General features: G+C 37.4%; 1 protein-coding gene across 3 annotated transcripts in view; it reads left to right on the top strand.

The window, feature by feature from the left end:
- The window catches only part of GRB10 (growth factor receptor bound protein 10), a 144165-nt gene extending 126204 nt beyond the window's left edge, over positions 1-17961 (top strand). For 2 of the 3 annotated variants that reach the window (XM_041714656.2, XM_002192039.7), the window contains exons 7-17: positions 387-502; positions 2522-2596; positions 5574-5711; positions 6232-6342; positions 7587-7685; positions 9101-9178; positions 9834-9950; positions 10832-10898; positions 11882-11969; positions 13917-14010; positions 14836-17961. In XM_041714656.2, the coding sequence (XP_041570590.1) occupies positions 387-502; positions 2522-2596; positions 5574-5711; positions 6232-6342; positions 7587-7685; positions 9101-9178; positions 9834-9950; positions 10832-10898; positions 11882-11969; positions 13917-14010; positions 14836-14982 (1130 nt within the window). In that variant the 3' untranslated portion in view covers positions 14983-17961. The remainder of the gene's footprint in view (positions 1-386; positions 503-2521; positions 2597-5573; positions 5712-6231; positions 6343-7586; positions 7686-9100; positions 9179-9833; positions 9951-10831; positions 10899-11881; positions 11970-13916; positions 14011-14835) is intronic. The other variant, XM_030265742.4, reaches the window with a different exon arrangement.
- Positions 17962-20626: the final 2665 nt, after the last annotated feature.

Genomic DNA, 20626 nt, shown 5'->3' with positions numbered 1-20626 from the left:
AGTTCAAGACCTAACAGTGGCCTTTATGTAACTTTTCCCCCCCTTAAACCTGTCCACCTTGCCAGTTCCACAGCACACTACCACTGCCAAAAGAAGAGGTTTGTCTGTATTATTGTAGCTACTGCACACAAAAAAATTACTGCTTTCTTTAAAGTCTGTGCTTATGAAGCCTTGATACAGGAATTCCTTGAAGAGCACTGTCATATAATGTTAAACTTTGTAATACATTACAAAGTAAAGTATTGCCTCATGGCAATATGTTAGAATGTGTTTTGCTAATTTCTTGAAAGATAATAGAATTACACTGGGTTGTTTCAACTTCTGTTCTTAGTTGGTCTCACTCCTGCTGGCTGGCTGTGTACTAACACCATGTTCTTTTTCCACAGAGAGGTGCTTGGAAGATCATGAGCTCATAGTTCAAGTTGAATCCACAATGGGAAGTGAAAGTAAATTTTTGTTCAGAAAGAATTACGCAAAATATGAATTTTTCAAAAATCCCATGGTGAGTCTCATTATTTAGTTATTTACCCCACAGAGGGGTGGATTGCAATAACATTGCTGGGCACTGTGATGTCTTCATCATTTATTATTAAAAAAATAGATAAACAAGTAACGGAATTCTTTCCAAAGAAATTTTAACCAATGTTTAAATTCCTTGTACTTTCCTTCTAGCCTAAAAATCTCAAGTGTTTTTAAGTTACCAAAGATGCTTGTTTCAAAATTTCTGTAGTTACATTGGAGAGTGACCAAGACAGGGAAATTTTCCTAAGTTCAATAAAAACAACCAGAAGTGCAATTTACTCATTATCGTCAAAGTTACCTGATTCAAAGCAAATTCATCACATAACAAGCAGTATCCAAACCTTTTAAATTCTAACCGTAATAATTAATAAAACACCAAACCCATCTGGGTACCCCTAAAGGACTTACTCCATACATGGAATTTCCAGTTTATCGTTACATATATCAAACATTGTTTCACCTATGGCTGTGCTTTACTGATGTGCTCTGCCTTCTTTACTGACCACAGTAGCTTGCCCTCTCTATATCCTCAGTATACCCATGCTTGGAAAGTACTGCATGCCATAGCTATTCCTGAATTTTTAAGATCCTTTGAATGTTGTAATTTTAAGCTGGTTACTGTGTAACTGCTTATCTGAGGATGACTTTTAGACATTTTATCCAAACAATTATGTTGGAGCAGACTGTTTTCATGAACCAATGTCAGCTGGTGCGACCCATTGAGATAGTTGAGGAAGGGTAATCCAGATGTGGTTAGGTAAGAACAGATTTTGGGTCAGGCATCTGTGGTGCGAGAAGGAAAAAAGATACACAAGGTCGTGTTTAAACTCATTGCTGAAGAAACTGCGGGTGGTAAATTCATTCCTTTCCTCATAGATGCAAGTGCACAGTTGCTGCATCCTCACATGTGTGCTTGCATGTACATTTGTCATCTGCTGGTGCTTATTTCTGAGTCTGTGCCTTGACTTAGTCTGTGAAATGTTTCTGTACAAGGAATGTTCCTAGTTTTTCACTTCTGTTGATCTCACCATCTGATAGCCTATGAACATCTGAGCATTGTACAGAAGTTTTGGTATCATAGGAGCTAGCGCATTAGTTTCATGTGGTATATTTTAATTAAATAACAAAGCATGGGAGTAAAACCCAGAATGCTTGGCATTCAGTCCCAGGCTCCTGCAATCACAGAATAAATCATTCTTGTGGCGTATGAATGCGAAGGCTCCCTATCCGTTGCATTAGCTGTTGCCATATGGCACTGTTTCTACTCAAGAGAGACTGGTAAATGTTAGCTTTCATAACTCATTGTGCAACTTACCTGGCAGAAGGGTGATCCCTCTTCAGCCCATCTCTTTATGCCCTAAAGACTGAAATTTATATTGCCTGAAAAGTGACAAATGTTCTAAACTGGAAATGTTTTTGTTGTGATTCATCTTGTTATAATCAGTCATTGTTTTATTTCAGGCATTTCTGAATGTCTCCATGCTTCAAATAATGTTTTAAAACTTCAAGAATGATTTCCTGTCATTGCTGTGTATAGTAAATTCAGTGTACCAAATTATACAGGAATTTTAAAACATAGCAGATGAAAAGGGAAGTGGAGGAATAAATCTGAAATCAAGTCACTGGTGCAATAAGCAAGGAGTCACTGCATACTCAACTTGCAGGACCATTCATCCTAATCTTCCCAAGAAAACAGAGGCTGTTAGAGATCCCCAAAAGTCCTCAGTAGAAGAGGAAGTGAGAGGAAAATGCATTTAGGAAATGCTGTATATCAGATATTTTAAAAACCCACAATCTGTCTGCATGGGCATCTGGTGAGCAGAAGGAAGGGAAGAACTGCACTTGAAAAGCCCTAGTATTACTTTCTGTGTCAGGGGTCTCCAAATTGATTTAATAGGGATAGTCCAAAAAAAAAAATTAATGACTGGAAGAAAATGTCACAAGTTCTCTAAGTGTTTAAATATAATGTAACTTCCAATTGTCTTCTTTTTGTGTCTAGAATTTCTTTCCCGAACAAATGGTTGCCTGGTGCCAGCAAACAAATGGCAGTATCCCACAGTCACAACTTTTGCAGGTACTGTAAAATATCAGTGTGGATAAAGAAGGTGGAGGGGAGGGATTGAGAGGCAGGCAGGAAGGAAGGAAGAAAATTCAAAGGCGTGGAAAATAGTCAGAGAAAGACCAGTATAGTTAAGTAGCATATGGGGCTAATACTGAAAATACGATCTTACCCAGTGGCATTGAAGTGTATATTGTAAAGTATTCATAGCTATGGTCATACATATTTGTTCCATAAATGCTCAGCTTACTCTGTGGTTATCTGGTTTAGCCACCTGTTGTTACTCACAAACAGTCTTGGCGGGTATATTTCTAGAAAAACAAATATACCTTTTATAAAAGGCAGAAGAGAAGTACTCTTCTGTGCTCCACATCATAGCACAGGAGAAAGTTTAAAAATGCAAGTGGATATTAGAAGATGAGTTTGAGATGATGAGAGGTTTTGCTTTTGCTTTTTGTATAGAAAAATAATGCCCTAAGAAATAAGTGCAAGTAGAAATTCTTACACAGTATTTGCAAAGTAATCCCATTTAAAGCTCCCCAGGTTAAATTGCAGGGTTGTGTTCCTTATTCGTATGTGTTGGTACAATTGTGCAATCTGTATGGTGGTGGCATGTGCACTGCAATTATGCTGAAGTTTTGATGTCACTCTACAGTTTCTTCCTTGCTCACAAAGGAACAGGGGTGGTGGCATAGTTGGCCTTCAAGGATGGTTCTGGAGGGTGGGCTACCTCTCTAGCCAGTAACTGATTCACTTAAATCTCTCAATTTTAGCACTCCAATCTAAGCCCCATAGTCTATAAATCCTTTTCACTTCACTTGTTTTCTCAACTTGCGGACATTCAACTCCAGAGCAAAATAAAAGAACAATTTATTAAGTAAGTCCTGTACTAAGAACATACGACCATGATGCCTGGAAGACAGTATCAATGAATAACAGGCAAATTATAAAGTAGAAACACAAATATATGAAGAATATAAACATACAAGTAACTGATTTTAGCTTGATTTCTGTCATTTTGCATGTTTGCAAACATACACTGACTCTCTGTTTAAAGACAAGTTTCCACTGACTTTTGATCCAGTGCACTCATTTTGTCTTATAACCATACCAAAGTCCATTAAAATTTGGTTCCACATTCACTGAGAAGAATTTAAAACATTAGTATCCACTTACATCTGGGAAACAATTAAACAAAAAAAAATCAAGCCAATTTCTGGAATTATAAATGACAATCATGTGCAATGAGGTGATAATCAGGAACCAAAACTGGCATGGACTGGCACTGCCACAGACTGGTAGGAAAATAGGTCTTCACACCTCAGACCCTTCTTCCTGTAATTTACGTGGAGAATTGAATTTGCTTGTTAATACAAGCAGTAGGACTCACCAAAAGAGCAAGATGTTCTTGAAGATGGAAAAGGTCTGAGGGTAACTCAAGTTGTAGCAAAAGGAAATCCTTACAGTCTCATGAGGTATGAGTTTGCTTCTTGGAAGGCTCAGAAAGGTGCAGTCCTGAAGACGCATAAGTCATAGGTGTTAACAACACAAGAGGGTGGGGGAAAGAGGGTGAGCATATTCCTTCTAGTTCACTGTTTACCTATAAAAAATATTTTATTACAATTTTTATATTAAGTACTTCTTTTGAAACACACACAACCATTTTTCAGAATTTAAATGTTGTAATTTTTTTCAAGGTAAACCTCCTGCAGCCTAGTAGTCATTAAGCATGTTGTATCTGAGGCCACCTTAGACACTGAGCTATTTCACTGGTTTTAATTACACACGTGACAGGGAAGAATATTAAATATCATCTCATGATATCATATACTGCATTTAGAGACGGTATTTTTAGTCATGACAACATCATTAAAACCAGTGGGATCTGTTTTCCCTGGTCTCGACCTGGCTCTGACATGCAAAAAAACTTGCCATCTTAGTTTACTTTTGTTTTAACTGACTGGACAAAAAGAATCTGTTCTCCTTTTGGTCTTTCCCTTTCACAGCTGACAAGTGGATTCATAGTACAAACAGCAAGAAAATTGATTGTTCTTTTTCCCATTCTGTTAGATGAGATGAGGAGGAGGACTGGAAAAAAAATTAGGGTTTAATGGAAGTAAGAATTCTGACACAGGGTGCTGTTTGTGGCTTTGTTTCCTGTGGGCATTGTCCATACCAAAACACAACTTTGAAGAGTTGCTGAGACATCTAAGCTAACTAGATTTATGCATTTTTCTTCATACTTATTCCATTTGTTAATTTGGCATTTAACCTAATGATCAAGCCCTCTGTCATTTAAAAGCCTGGCCTGTTGTAATAAGGGAGCAATCCATCAGTTCTCCTACCATAATTAATTCTTCCTTCTTGTGATGTATCACAAATCAAATTATTTTGTATGTGGTTCCTCTACTTATATCAAGAATTTAAATGCTGTTCAATCCTGAGGTCTGGTGTAATTGCTGGCACTTATTTGACAGCTCTACATTTCATTTTCAGTTAAATACTCTATTGTCTGTTATACCTCTTTTCTTGGGACAACTTGAAATCCTGAAATAGGCTCTTCCCTTTCAAAAACTTTAGGATAAAGATGGAGATTTTGGCCAATGTTTCCAAGTTAGACAATTTGCCAAAATTGCTGTGACAAGGTATTATTTTAAGAACTAATAAGCTTACTTTCTCTCCCTTCAGGCCAGGTGCAAGACGAATGGGAATACAGAGAAGCAGTAGCTTTTTTGAGATTTAAGTCTTGACACAGAGAATAGGAAGGTGTCAGTTGCAGGAGGAGATGGCCAGGTAAACACAATGGAGGAGCAGGAATATATGTTTTGATTGTAAATCAGATTAAACATCTAGGTCAGTTTAAGCCTAGTGTGAAACTGCACTTCAAGTCAGCAAGCAATTTGCCATTTTCTTCTCCATTCTGCAAATACAGTGACAATTTTACAATTCATCCATAGGATACAATATTTATCTACATTTTCCTCTCCAACAGAACTTTTTAAACTCCAGTAGCTGCCCTGAAATTCAAGGTTTCTTGCATGTGAAAGAGCTGGGTAGGAAATCATGGAAGAAACTGTTCATGTGTTTGAGGAGATCAGGACTTTATTGTTCTACAAAAGGAACTTCAAAGGTAAGATTAAAAAAGAAGTTTCACAGTACTAGCATGTGAAACCATTTTCTGCTTTTACAGTGGGTATTTTTAAAATATGTTTTTTTAAAATCTCCACAGTGTTTCCTTTTCTTGTTCCACAGAAAAAGATAAGTAAGGCAAGATCAACGACAGTCAAGCCCTGGGCTCTCAATTCATGAACACAGCCATACAGTTTTGTTATAAAATAAAAACAAACCAGCCAGGCATTGTGGCCACTAAAGTTGTGTTAACCTTCAGATTTCTTTGGACCAATGTAATAGGCCAGGCCATTTTTAGTGTGATGGGTTTGCATAAGTATTTTGTGAGCTTCCTGTACCAAGCATTTTCTGCTGGTAGGCTGGTATCTAAGGGGTGTGTGCCATGGCCATCTGAGGCTGCCGGGGAGAGGAGCAGTGTTCATGCACTGCCCTCTGTTGGAGGCTGAGCTTGAGAGACTGAAGAGCTTGCACATCTTCCAAAACCTTTCACTTACCTGTGCTAACTTGTGTAATTTCCCCAGGAACCAAGACATTTGCAATTGTTGGCTGACCTAGAAGACAGCAATATTTTCTCATTGATAGCAGGCAAGAAGTTGTACAATGCCCCTGCAGAGTATGGATTTTGTATAAAGGTAAATATTCTCACTGAGTTCTTCCAAAGTTCCAGACAGCGTTGGTAGCTCAGAGTCACCCCAGCCCCCCAGCTAAATGGGATTTGTATGTAAAACTCTGAAAGCCTTTTCTGTCACAAAGACTTGATCTTTAACATATTTCGTTTGGCAGGCATGTCCTGTGAATCTTGTCATCATTTTTTGTGACACTTTTAACACTTTATCTGGTGTTCCTTTGGTTTGGGAAATTTTTGTGCAAGAGGAGCTCAGAGCTGAAGCATGGTGTGCTTGTGAGATGGCCTTGGTTCACCTCACAGATGAAAGCTTTTTCCAAGTTCTCTAATCAAACAGAAAAGTTTCTGTGGACAGTTAGCACCAAAACTATATAGCAGCAAAGGATTGATCTCTGATGGGGTGCAATTTCATCATTATTGTGGGCCAGAAGTTTACCTTTATTTAAAGAGGGTGACTGTCTTAGAAAAATTAATGTAAGAATAACTATTTGCCTTTGAAGATTTTTTTTAAACGGTTGTGCTGAAAGATTCATTTGGAAAGTATTTCAAAGGTTTGAAAAGTCTAATTTTCTGAGAAGAAGATAAGGCTAGGAGCTGGTTTTATGACTGTAGTAAAGTAGTCTTCTTCCTAGCAGCCATGCCAGAGCTAGAGAGCAAGAGTTTGCATCACAGAAACTGGCTGCAGGACACATCCTGAACTGATGGAAACAAATTTTCAGTTACCCTCAGTTATGGAAACTTTCATCCTTCATTTCAAAATGGGGTTTATAAAACTTCTCACAGATTTGAAAACAAAACAAAACAAAAAAAAAACCAAACCAACAACAACAACAAAAAAATCCCCCAAAAAACCCCTCCAACTATCAAACTCAACAAAACTAAGTGCCCAGGTCTGGTTCTAGCATGGCTTGAGTACCTTGTTCCTGTAAACTGCTAGAACTGCAGGTTATTTCAAACCATAAAATCACATAACACCCTGAGTTGGAGGGGACCTACAAGGATCAAAGACCCCAGCTTCTAAAAGTCAGGAGGCACCAACATTTGGTTTTGTTGGACTCAGCTGAGAAAGGGATTTCCTTCAAAGCATGCTCAGCCTCTCCTGAGCTTTAAATTCAGTGTGATGGGAGCTTTTTCCGGCTAGTTCTTTAGACTAATACTGTCGCTGCCTTTACCCTGCTTACAGTGATTCTAAGCTTACAGTGTTATTGGTTTTCTAATGAATGTATCTGACTTCTCTCTAATACTTTAAAGCCAAACAGAGTGAGAAATGAAACTAAGGAACTGCGGTTGTTGTGTGCTGAAGATGAACAAAGCAGGACGTGCTGGATGACTGCCTTTCGACTCCTCAAGGTAGCTAATCTCTTCTACTTTTGCAAAGCTACACCTGGATTGTTCTAACAAGTGACATTTGTTATTTTGTTAATGAGAAATTGCCTACATGTTCTTAAATATCATCTGCTCCAAAACAACATGGATAAGAGCAAAATGCCAAGCAGACCTGTCACACTTAAGAATTTAGGCATGGGACTGAGATCTATTGTTTTACATAGTTTTAGTTTTGGATCCAAATTTGAGATATGTGAATGTATCAGAAAATCTGCTTAACAAGGTATTTTCAAATTATCATAAAGCAAAATAAAATGTTTTCATAATGGTAAGTGGTTCTCTTACCAGAACAGCATTCCTTTTAGCAATTTTTTCCCCCATTTTTCTGACGGTTCTATTAGAAGAAGTAACAAAATAAGTAACCCTATATCTGGGTGAAAGTTACTCATATCTGACAGCACACTATGAAATTTCTTGATAATATAATAGGAAGCTTCACTGCTTTTTGAAACAAAATCAGTATGGAGGGAACTGAGGAGAAAGCTGATTATTTGGTGCCCTCTGAAGGAGAGAACTTCCTGATCTTCCTAGGAAAATGTGCATAAATTCTGGTTTTGTTCTCAGTCTTTTTCTGCTTTGAAAACTGCTGTGCTTTTCTCTCTACCTTACTACGTCCTGCGTACAAAAAAAAAAAAAAAGACTTTGTTTTTAAGATACACCAAAAAATGACTAAAGGTCAGTGAAAATCAAGGCTTTGCCCCAAGGCTGTGTCTGTAATGCTCCTTTTTATTCGCCATCTCATTTAGCTTTCCACAGTCCTGTATTATCCTGTTTGGAAATTGTATAAACTGTTTCAGTGAGAACATTCAGTAAGCAATGTTGCACTCCTTCGGCACTGTGCTCTTAGGGAAGGCTTTGAGTAGGTGTTTACCTACCATCCTAGCTACAAGTGTTGCTAAAATTCATCATGTTCAACCAAGGGCATCACTGGAATTCAATCACCTTATTTTTTTAAGGATGAGAAAAGTACCAAATGAGAGTGAAATTTATTGAAAGAGCTAGCGAATTAGAAAGGTTCTCATTTTTATCATTATGAAAACTTAGTTTGAATGTCTTGTGCAGAATTTTTTTTAAGTTGAGAGGGTAAAAAGAAGGGAACTACTATGTGTATTCTGCTCTCAACTGAAAGCTTGTGTTCTTCAAGGAAACATGGTGGTGGCTGAGAGTGGCAAAAATAACCTGTGTATATCACTCAAACTTGTATTTTTTAAATAAAAGTTTTTGTGCATATTTATTCTTTGCCACCTGCCAATCACTATTACTCAATACAAATGGCTTTGAGACCTTGGTCCAGTTTAAAAGTGGTATTAAGAAATCACTACAGTTTTTTTCGTAGGGCATATATTTGAATAATAATGTCCTTGTGTTTCTGTTGGCAGTATGGAATGCTACTGTATCAGAATTACAGAATTCCCCAGCAGCGAAAAGCCATGCTTCCACACTTTTCCACTCCAGTAGTAAGTGATGAACTTTACCTCACTGATGTATGATGTTGGAAAAGATACATTTGCTTTTGCATTTTAAAAGTGGAAAATTTTACACTAAGAAATGTAAATTTATCATTGTGTAGCAAATCAATGTAAAGTTCATGTTTTGCATGAGTACAGCTTCCGTGGTTCGCTCTCCATTATCTTAGGCTTACATGATCCACATGATTGAAAAATCTTGGCTACGTCACACTCTGAGATGTACGGCGCAGAGAGACATCTGGCTGTCTCTGCAGAAGCCAGCTTAGGTCTGGCAAAACTAACACATAGATTTCCTAAAATATGTTGGGCCAAGAGCTGACTGTTAACTACCTAAAAGGGAAAAGCCTATATTTGGATCCCAACTGGCCCTGAAAATGACTGAAATATAGTAATAGGGCAAGTGGGCAACTTGAGCAAACAGATTTTATTCTGAGTCTTTGAATTGTCTCCCTCCCCTACAGTCGAAAAAACAGCTATTTTTGTGTCTGTGAATCTTTTGAAAGGAGAAAAAATAAGATGTATTTTCTGTGCTGTTGAAGGAGGACTTTGGACAGTCTTCTGAAACCAAAACAGTTTGAAGTGAAACTCTCAAGCTGGTTTTTCCTTTCCCTGTTTTTTGAAATAAGTGAAAATTCCTTTTCAGAGAAGTGTATCTGAAAACTCACTAGTAGCAATGGATTTTTCGGGGCAAATAGGAAGAGTTATTGAAAATCCTGCTGAAGCACAGAGTGCTGCCTTGGAAGAAGGACATGCTTGGAGGGTAGCTATCTTCTCTTCTTTTCTATTTTTGGAATCAGTAAGTGTCTGTTGAGAGCCAAAACACAGAGTGTGCTATGATGTTAGTGCAGTGCTGGTCACAGTATAGCTTAGCTCCGACCTGAAGCAATCACACTGCAAGCATGCAGATCTGAAAGTCAATATCCATCTTTAGCAAAACTGTCACATTCACAACAACCTTCTACCACTGCTTCTCTGTCCCCCTAGTGTCCAGAGGAAAGTTGAGGGGGAAAGCAGACCCACCAGAACTTTACTGCCAGTTTGCAAAACCAGTCTCTGAGGAGGAATATGTCAAATTAAATGCTTCCCCACATGGAAGAGGCTGGGGCTCTGACTAATGGCTTGCTCCCAGTAAGTTTAATTGCAGAATATACAAGAGGCAGGACCTCTTGCAATGAAAACTGATGTAACTTGTTTATAGTGTCTTGTGGACAGACAGCTGCAGTACAAGTTTTCCCACATGCTCGTCTTTTAGGGAAAAGGAGTCATTACTGAAGCATTAGCTGGTGCTTTATGTACGGGAGGGAAATACTGCTTGATTTACTGAGTGCCTGGTGTTTTGCCTGAGCAGAAACATATCAATCTTTTCTTTTTTCTTTTTTCTTTTTTCTGTCTTTTTTTTTCCTTTTGTTTTTAAAAGATACTGAGCTTTCATCATTAACATCTGGCTTGTATTTTAAGCCAACTGAAATGAGCTGCTGCTTGTAGATTAGCCCCCTTCAAAGTTGCATTTCTTTTTCTCATCCTTGCATTAAATCTGCCCAGCCCCCAGTTTCCTGTAAATTTAATCTATATTGCATGTGCACTAATTCTCTTCTCCCAAGACGTTAGTGTGGATTTAACGGTAATTCATTTTCTCTATAGAAACGTAGCACAAGAATGAACATCTTGGGTAGCCAAAGTCCACTTCATCCTTCCACACTGAGTACAGGTAAATTCTGATGGTTTGTAACCACAGTATCAGAGGTCTCCGTGGGTAAAGAAAAGGTACATTTCATACAGACACAGAGTGCAGTCATGTAGTATGAATGCCTTGATGTCAAATACAATACTTATCAGTAGCTCCTGTGTCATTAACACGCCCACCCATACAGACACTGCAGAAGGAACTTGTTTTCCTTCGATGGCCCACTCAAGCTTTTCTTTAGGACTAGTCTTTTGAAACTTGTATTTTGTAAAAATAGACACTCCGTAAATATTTCCATTTAAAATAATCCAGTAGTTAATTTGGCATTTTGGACAAGGAAAGTCAATGAGTGATCTTTTATTAAAGAGTAGAAATGAGAGTTTTCAAAATAGAATTTGTTCCATAATGACTGAAAAATGTAAAATATGCAAGTCCTCAACATTCCTTTGAGACTGTAAATTTATTAAAACAACAGGAAATTTCATATTAATATCCTAACCTTCTTGGAAGAAACACAGCTATTTTCTCTTGCTATTCTGTTAACAGAATTTTAAAGTACCATTTGAAGAACAAAAAAATAAAGACAAAAATATTGGGGGCTAACTTGCCTCTTCAAAGCACTATCTAAAGTGCATTTCTTTATTTGAGATTTAGAGGGACTTGTTTCTAACTCATTAGCTTATACATTGAGTTCTAAGGAATGTTAGTCCCTGTATGCTCAATAAGCTAAGAGAAGGGAGTATTATAAGACACTTCTCTTGTTTACCTAATTGTATATCTCCAAATCAGAAAATACATGGAGACATGATGCCTCTCTACATGGTATATTAAGTAGATGCATTTTTTTATATTGATTCTTTTTTATATATGTTGATGGAAGATATTTTCTATTCTGTAAGAGAATTATACCCACTTTTAAAATGTTTAAATAATTAGTATGTGGAAAAAATGGTTGCTTATGTAACTGATTTTAACCATCCTCTCCCTCTTTTTCCTCTCACCTCCAGTTATTCATAGGACACAGCACTGGTTTCATGGCAGAATCTCTAGAGAAGAGTCTCACAGGATTATTAAGCAACAAGGGCTTGTAGATGGGTAGGTATTCTTGTTATTCAGTATTTATGATCTGACAGTGAGCTTTACAAATGAGAGCACAACTTATGCTGTAATAGTTTACAGATTTACGAGCACTTCTGAGTAACCTGATCGTTGAGTAGTCCCATTTTAACCTGCCTGGATTCCAAAAAGTCAGAGTGTGTGCTTGTAGGAGTGGATCCTAACTTTTAATTTGAAAAGTAAAATCTTAAAATACACTTAATTTTTTCTTTTTTTCCAACAGAAGTAGTCAAGTTTTAGACAATGTTAGAATTCAAAAACAGTTAATTCTTGTAATATGCGTTGAAGTGATATTTTTCAGGCAAAGCTGTACCTAACCATTTGCCAACAAATTTATAATCAGCCATCCGTGCTCTTCTGCATGAATCAGAGCAGCTAATGGTGCTTGCTCACTATTTCTGTTCTAGAGCAAAGGAATAGAAGTACCTGTTCCAGCACTCTCTTATATGTCTGTGGTCAAGATTTAAGTATCTTCTGAGCATCTCTGTTTTCTTTATTTATACGGCATTATGGTTATTGAAGGGAAATTGCTTGAACTGCATTCAGCATTGTTGACTCGTAGGATGGGAAAGGCATGGTTGCCTTTGGTTCACTGTCTTCATTGCTCTCAAGGTTAAGGTAGAAACATCCATGTTGGCTTCACAGGAGACAGTGAAGTTCAAACCTTTCTTCAGCATTTTCTGATTCAGAAGCAACACTAATCTTTCTGAAGACTAAAATACATTAGGGAAGTAGAAATTGGTAGTGCATATATATATCTATATTCATCAAGCAGTGTTTGCTTATTTTTGGGGGGGGTTTGTCTAGTCTAAGGCTAGACAGGGGGCAGGTTCAACAGAAAGGAGAAGCTGAGAAAGCAAAGGAGCGCTGCTGACTTTTCGAGTTTCTAGTTTTCTCATGTTACAATCTTGGGCTCATTCTGTCTTGTTGCCTTGGGAATCTGGTGGCCCATCCTTCTTGATTTATCCTTCATAAATGTGTTCATGTGTTTGATGCTGTGTTAAATTTGTGCCTAATCAGCTTACTCACTGTGGAATGTAAAAATTGGTTAATTTGGCCATAGTAAGGTCCACCAGCAGTGACAAAAGAACCAGGTTACCTATGTTCTCTGAAATCTAAGGATCATGATTTTCATGGTGGAAAACTCTTGCCTATGTTTTCCTGCTCTGTGTGTTCTTAAACAAAAGTAGGTAGAAAATTAACAGTCTCCTGATGGTTCATGGGAGAGGGTCAACACTCTATACAAGCAACTGATGCTGCTATCTTGGATATCTCTGGAAGTTCTTGCTGAGGATGCATCTCTTTTTTGTAGTCATTGTTTGTGTGGAAGCTGCCAGAGGTTGAATAAACAGTTGCAGCATCAGTTGTGCAGATCTTTGCATTGTGCCACCAACTTACAATACTGTGCGTTTTCCCCATCTTGATAATTTGGAAGCTACTTAACTGATAAATAATTTTAAGAAAGTATTGAGCTGTTTCTGTGCAATTGCAGCCATTTAACCTACACATAATTTTGCTGACACTGGATTTCTGTGAACTGATGCAAGGCATTCTAGTGGAAATAGATTCCCATATATTACTTTCCCATCTACAGAAATTCAGATTTTCTCTAGAATTAAATGATAACAATTTTCTTCATGAGAGTACATATCATTAATGGAAAACTGAGTTAGAAGAACCCTTTAAAAAATAGGTACATTCTTAGGGGAAGAACTACTATTGTGTATCTTGCACTTCTTGTTTGTCTGTTAATGTTAATGCATAGCCATGGTATAATAATAGAAAGTAAATTTCCAGTTACAGAACCACCTCTTAATGCCACTAAAGAAGAGCTCAGCAGTGGCACAATGTTACTTAGTAGTTCTGGTTATTTAAGAACAAACAGATGGAGGTATTCAATTTGTTCTTAAAAATGTTCTCTCCTAGATTATTTCTTCTCCGGGACAGCCAAAGCAATCCAAAGGCATTTGTACTTACGTTATGCCATCATCAAAAAATAAAGCATTTTCAAATCTTGCCGGTAAGTAGATTATTTTTGATACTGATAAAAACCCCCAAAATTTTAAACCATTAAGCTTTTGCCAACATCTGAGGAGATCTCTTATTAATTACTGATGTAACTAACAAGGATGTTTCCATTAGCAAATGTATAACTGGATATTCTTTAGAATATTCTTTAATCAGTCAAATGTCTGATTAAAATTATTGGTTAACATTTCTGGAAAACTAGTGTAAATAACTACATTACACAAGTCTGTGTGATGCACAGAACTTGCTCTCTGTGATTGTCAGAGACAACAGCAACTGTTGTCTCCCTTCTCAATTAAGCAAACAGAATAACTTTGGGAAACTTTAAAAACTTTTATTCTGAAAGTTATCCAATAATGTTGAGCTTCAAATACCATTACACTGAGATGTTGGAAAACAATTTGATTTTTATCTTGATCCAAAAAAGCATGAAAAATTTAAGATTATGTAGACATTTTATTGATCCAAACCCTCTTCCATTGTTTAGCTAGCCAATTTTACAAACAGCTAACAATTCCTTTTGGGCTATATTTGTTTTATCTAATGAATGCCAGTGCTGTCTGTGCAACTTTCAATTACTCTGCCCACAAGTTTTCACTTTCATAAGCAAAATGTTGCAAGTTGGGTTAAGGTATGTTTTTTCTAGCCCTGTGCATGGTTTCATAAAGAACTGCAGGCACTGGGTTGTTTATGCAACCAAGTGCCAACTGAGTGCTCACAATTTATTTATCTCACACATGGTGGTACTCTTAAGTTTTTCCACTTGTGTATCTCTTCATGTGCAGCCTAACTTGAAAAGGATGTTTTGTTTTCCTAGTGTGAAGATGATGGACAGATATTTTTCAGTCTGGATGATGGGAACACCAAATTCAGTGATCTAATCCAGCTTGTTGAATTCTATCAACTAAACAAAGGAGTCTTACCCTGCAAACTCAAACACCACTGCATCCGAGTGGCCTTATGACCTCAAATCTGACTCTTGCTGAAGACTGGATTTGTTAGAAGAGTAAATGTAAGAGAATGTTGACACTGGGGAATTGGCAGATTTGTAAGTTGGTTAAAAAAATAAATATTATGCACCTTGGGACTCTGAAAGGGATGGATTCGACAGGTGCCAACAGACCAAGATTGCTGGTTTGTCTAACACCTAAGAGTGATTGCTGCTGAGTGTCCCAGCATCCCAAAAATGGGGGGAGGGTCTGTAAAACAATGAGTAAATTTGAAACAAAACTGGAAACTATCTTGGCTGGGCCACTTAACAGGAACAAGTGTGAAGAGAAATCTTTGAAAAGAACTCTTGCCCTGGAATAATCTTGACAATTAAGACTAGTGTGTTTACTTTTTGTATTGATCACTTTTTTTGCACTCCTACTTTGTTTTGGATATTGTATGCAGCCTATATTAGGAGCTGATGTGGCTTTTAAAATTCATGCAGGAGTTGGGTATTAATCTACACCCTAAAACATATGGAATGCTTCAGTCTAAAAGGATCTAGAAGAAAATCAAGAAGTTTGTGTGTGTGCGCGCGCGTATGTCTCAGTACTTCTCTGGAGACCTGAGGTTCAATGATCTGCCGATGTCTTTGAAGAAGCAATGAGGATACAATTCTAAAAGAACATACCACCAATATATGTACTTTTAAAACTGTTGACTTGTAGCATTATGGCTGTAGTGTGTTGATGGCATATTAGTGGCATCCAGTCATGCAGAGACTGTATTAGATTCTATGCACAAATTTTTATTGTTGGAGTGGTGGTTTGTTTTTTACAGCCTTTTGACTGTTTTCCTGAGGAAACTTACTGTTACTAAATAGAGTAGGACTGAGTGACTACACTTGTATTTGAAACCACCATTTTTTGTGAGAAGATTCTTCTGCAGGTAGTCTTAGTATGACAAAATAAATAAAAAAATCTAAAAACCAGTGTTTTTAGCTTTATAGCTCCTTGAATTTTCAGACTGTTTCAAAGAGCTCTTTTGACAGAGTAAAGCTACAGTGACACAACGCTCTCCTGGGGATAGGGCATAAGAAGAACTGAAGCCCTTCTGCTTCTTGTAGGGCCATGAAAGTTTACATGGTGAGAAGGAACATGCTGGGAATAGAAACAGATTTAATTGTGAAGTAACTGCTGGCAATATCCATTGAGGTAACTGGTGATCCCTGTGTCATGTGTGCTAGTGCACACCAGTACCTGTGGCAGACAAGCATGTATCTTGCTCTGGTGCTGGTTTGTCATCAGAACTACTTTATTGTTAATGTTTAAATGAATTCTTCAATGTTTACTCAATAACTCTTTCTGATGATAAATCAGTATTAAAGTCAGACAAGTCCCACCGTGATCCTGCAGTTGCAACCAACCATTCCTTCAGCAACTGTCTGAACTGAAATAACTTCCCGGTGCTTGGTGCCATTAGCCACAGTGAGAAGTATTCCACCCTGGGAACTTGCAGAATGTAGTGCAGAACGGAGCATTTGTAAAATGGTAAATTATTTACACAGGCTAGTTAATCCTTAATATTTGCCACTGGGTTTGAAATTTTAGCCATCTGAAAGGGTAAAGAAGGAAAACCAATCCTACACTTTTAGGTCTTCATGTAGTGTTAAGAATAGCTTAAGACAAACCATAACCTGCCTGAGTCGTCCATATCAGCTTAAACTATGTCAATGGTATAGAAACACTGTATTTTAGTTTACAGAACACATTTAGTATTTTTTTCCATTTAATGTCTAGATACTAAAAATGAAGAAACTTGATTTTGTTTTTAGTAGAAGCTGGTTTTGTTTTGTTTTGTTTTGCTTTTTTTTAATTGTACATAGTGAAATGAGTGTTCCTGCTTTCTAGACAATGCATTTTAAAACCTTGAAATTAAGCTAACTTAAGTCTGACTTCACTTTGCATGCTTCTATTTGGCCCCTATTAGGAGAAAAAAGATACTTGTATTGACTACATTACCAGTTTAATAAGACCATTTATGCTGTAGTTTTAAGTTTTTCTGTTTACATAGCTTAGTGACAACCATGCATTTTTCCCAGTAGGCAGATAGTATTTGCAGTGTTTCATATTTATAAAAAAAAAAAACAAAAAACTTTGCATCTTATTTAAATTGAAAATAAAAGTTTGACTATGAACCATGATTTTTGTATGTAGATGGTTGACTTAGTATTTTGTACTCTTCCCAGCTAAAGTGAGCTGTTTTGAGAAAGTGACCACCTTCGAAGTGGCAACAATCTTACTTAATCAGATCACTGCTTTGTCTTCTTTCTGCTGGAAAACAGTCAATGCCACCTTAGTTTTCCAACAGATTCAGCTGGCTGCCAGCTCAGAATACCAAGGACTGAAGGACATTTGACTCTTATTTTTGTATTTAAATGACATGAATGTAAAGGGGATGCTCAGGGTTGTTTTGGAGCCTGTTGAATTTTTATCTTTTTGCCTGTGATTTTATTTTCTAAATAAATACTTCATGTAGCAATCTTGAATATGTTGAGAAGGAAAATGCCAAACCATTTTGGTAATGAGGTTACTAGTTAAGTTATGTTACGATAGGTGTTAAAAGTACAAAAACCTTTTTATTTGTTAATTAATCTTGAAGAAACACGTGCCTCAGTTTAGATGTTTTGTCTTATCTTTTCTGCACTAAATACCTGACAGTTTGACCAATCAATGCACCTTTCCAGTGGCAAGACTTGCTTATCGTAAATTATATTGTCACAATGCAAGATTTAGTGACTGTAAAATGGAATAAAGTTTAAAGTTTCAGGGAATGCAAAAGGTATTAACTTAAGAGACAAAACCTTTATTCAATATGCTTTGCTTCATACTGTAAATAGCTTTTTGGCTTGTGAACCTAATTGTAATCTTTCAGGTATTTTTGTACAAATAAGGGACTGATATTCTGTTTCTTGTAATTAGAAATAAACGTTAATACAATGCTATTCATTTTATATTGGAATGAATGTCGTCCTTTGGATATATCACTACACTGTGTATCTCTTGCATTAATTCAGTTTAATTGGGTAGGCCATGTTAAACAGCTTTTAGAAATGTGAAGAGGAGAACACAGTCTCAAAGATACCTTTATTCTGGCTGTTCTGTCTTTAAGATTCCTATTAGGATAGACTGCATTTTATTTAGCTAAGAACTTATTCACTCCTTTTGTTGGGAAAAATTACTGGGGATATTCTGCTATTATATTTACAGTATTCATTTGGGAAGGCTGCTAGAAACATATCAGAACAACATACTATAACCAACTTTCAGGTCATGAAGTTATAACTCATTGAAAATGCACACTCTGCAGAAAACACTTTATTGGCCTGATAGCCGTTGGATCAGAAAACTTTTCAATAGTACTTCCAGAAAGTAATTATTTGCCCCTGTAAATAATAATACCCCTTTAGTCCTTGTATTTGAATGGTCTATCGGAATTTGGGTGGAAAAGCACCATCTGCACAAAACACATCTTTACTTTAAAAATCCAGGGGGGTGGAAGAGTGGGGTGGAGGGATTGGTGGTTCTTCTGGCAGATAGAAAAACAGAAGGTTGGGAATATTTCACTTTTATATTTTTTGACAATCCTTTCCTCCTTGTTGTTTCCTCCTTGTAAATCTATAGAAGCCATCAAATGCATTCCACTCTGGCTTCTGCATGCTATGTCTCCATATTGCCCAACATCATGAATTAATTAATATGTTAGCATGACAAAATCCATTCATCAGCACATAGAGGCAGAGTACTTCCTTTGGATTTTGATATTCCTCAAGCTTTTTTTCTATCTGGGCATACATGTTAGAGTGACTATCCTGCAGGCAGTAACTTACTTTCTTCACCAACTTAACAAAGGGGACTGCTTGCTTACGAAAGGTTTGAGGATGCCTATTTCCTGCTTGGCTAGAGGAGGCCATACTAACATTGAAACTGACTCCCACTATGATCATTAAAAGTCACAGACAATAATTCTACAGAAACCTGGTTAAAAAACACAAACAAACAAGCAATAAAAATCAAAACCAAAACCGCACCTTGCTTTATTGTATATCTTCCATTTGGAACAGACAAGAAGATGGTATTAAAAAAAAGCAACATGGTAAGAAGATCTCAGTAAGCCTGCCCCGTGGCAAGATAGTGCTGTCAGCATGTTTGTCCAAACCGTCCACTTCTGTGGCAGATGCAAAATGATACCTGTGAAATCTGGCCCTAGGCATTAGCAGTGGGTATTTGGGCTATGAGAACATGACCAGTACTAAATTAGTCTGGACCAGAAGTGGGTCTGTGGTACAGATTTGAATTACTTGCCTGATAGGTTTGTGCTTCTTTTCATTAGTTGCAGAACAACAGACATGATCAGATATCTGATGCCACATTAAGAATTCTAGCATGAAGTTCACCAGGCAAAACAGCTTAAATGCATTTGGGCCTATAAAAAATTCCTATCAGACTCATGTTTTATAGCATGTGGCTGCAGGACTTTCATCCTGACACAAAGAACCCTTAAATTAGGATTCATTTTACACTAAATTGTTGCCTCAGTCTGTACCTGCAAAACCAGATGAGAAAAACATCACCAGATGAGCCATTTCCCTGCAAGTTGAACTTTTGGTCTTTGTTATTGCTAATTTAGTAATGTTTTAATCTGGTTTGTCAATGTCCAGTCTGTAGACTGCTTTGTGTCTCAGACATTATTTTTCTGACATCTTGGAAACTTCAGTAACAATGTCAGCAGATTGAGAGAAAAGATACCTTCCTCTGAAATATCCATGCTGCCTTCATTTGGGTTGCTTCTGCATCCTAAATCTTAAGTCTTCCCTCCTTAACTTGAAACACAATTTATTTGAAATTCCAACATAACCACAACTATGTCAAAGGCCTATATGACTTTCATTAGATATTGTGATTAAGCACATCTGACACTAGAAAATGAATTCGTTTGTGTAACACACATTGCACACAAAGACAATTAGCTCTAATTGCCCAAAGACAATTCTGCTCTAACTGCTCGTCATTTTGCATAGATACCAGCAGATGTTTTAGCAAGAAACACGGGTTCATACAGGACACTGAGCTGTGATTAACAGGGTCTTACAACTCTTGTTAGCTGCCCAGGTTTGTTATGCTTTTCTATAATCAGGTGTTTTCCATCCCTTGGCTGCAAGATCCTGGTGCCACAGTTGGGGAATAGGAAGGTGCAATTACAAACAGCTGCTGGCCCTGAGCAAAAATATAGCCTGGCTTTATGGGCCCCGAAGCTCATCTTGGCTGTGCTCAGAGGTACAACTCCTAGGATCTCACAAGAGAGACAGGGAGGGAAGTGGAAGGGAGAAAAGAATTACTCTTGGGCAATATTGTCCAAGGGGTGGTTTGGGTGTGACTAGGAACACAGAGACAACAGTGCTGTGATGCCCTGAGTGCTGCACACCACTCCCTCAGTTTCCTATCCTCTTCCCTCAAACTTATGAAGGCACTTCCACATAGAGACTCCCATCATATTTGCCCTTTGGAACACATTCTCCAGAGGTGTTAGGACTGGCATCTTGCATTACCAAGGAGAGAAACAGCAGTGGAATTGGTGTTCTCTACAACCTGCCCATTCTCCAAAACAGCCTGTCCAAC

Source organism: Taeniopygia guttata, chromosome 2, assembly GCF_048771995.1.
Source record: "Taeniopygia guttata chromosome 2, bTaeGut7.mat, whole genome shotgun sequence".
In the NCBI taxonomy this organism is placed as follows: domain Eukaryota; kingdom Metazoa; phylum Chordata; class Aves; order Passeriformes; family Estrildidae; genus Taeniopygia; species Taeniopygia guttata.
The sequence above is the reverse complement of the archived record's forward strand: the minus strand, read 5'-3'. Positions and strand labels throughout refer to the sequence as shown.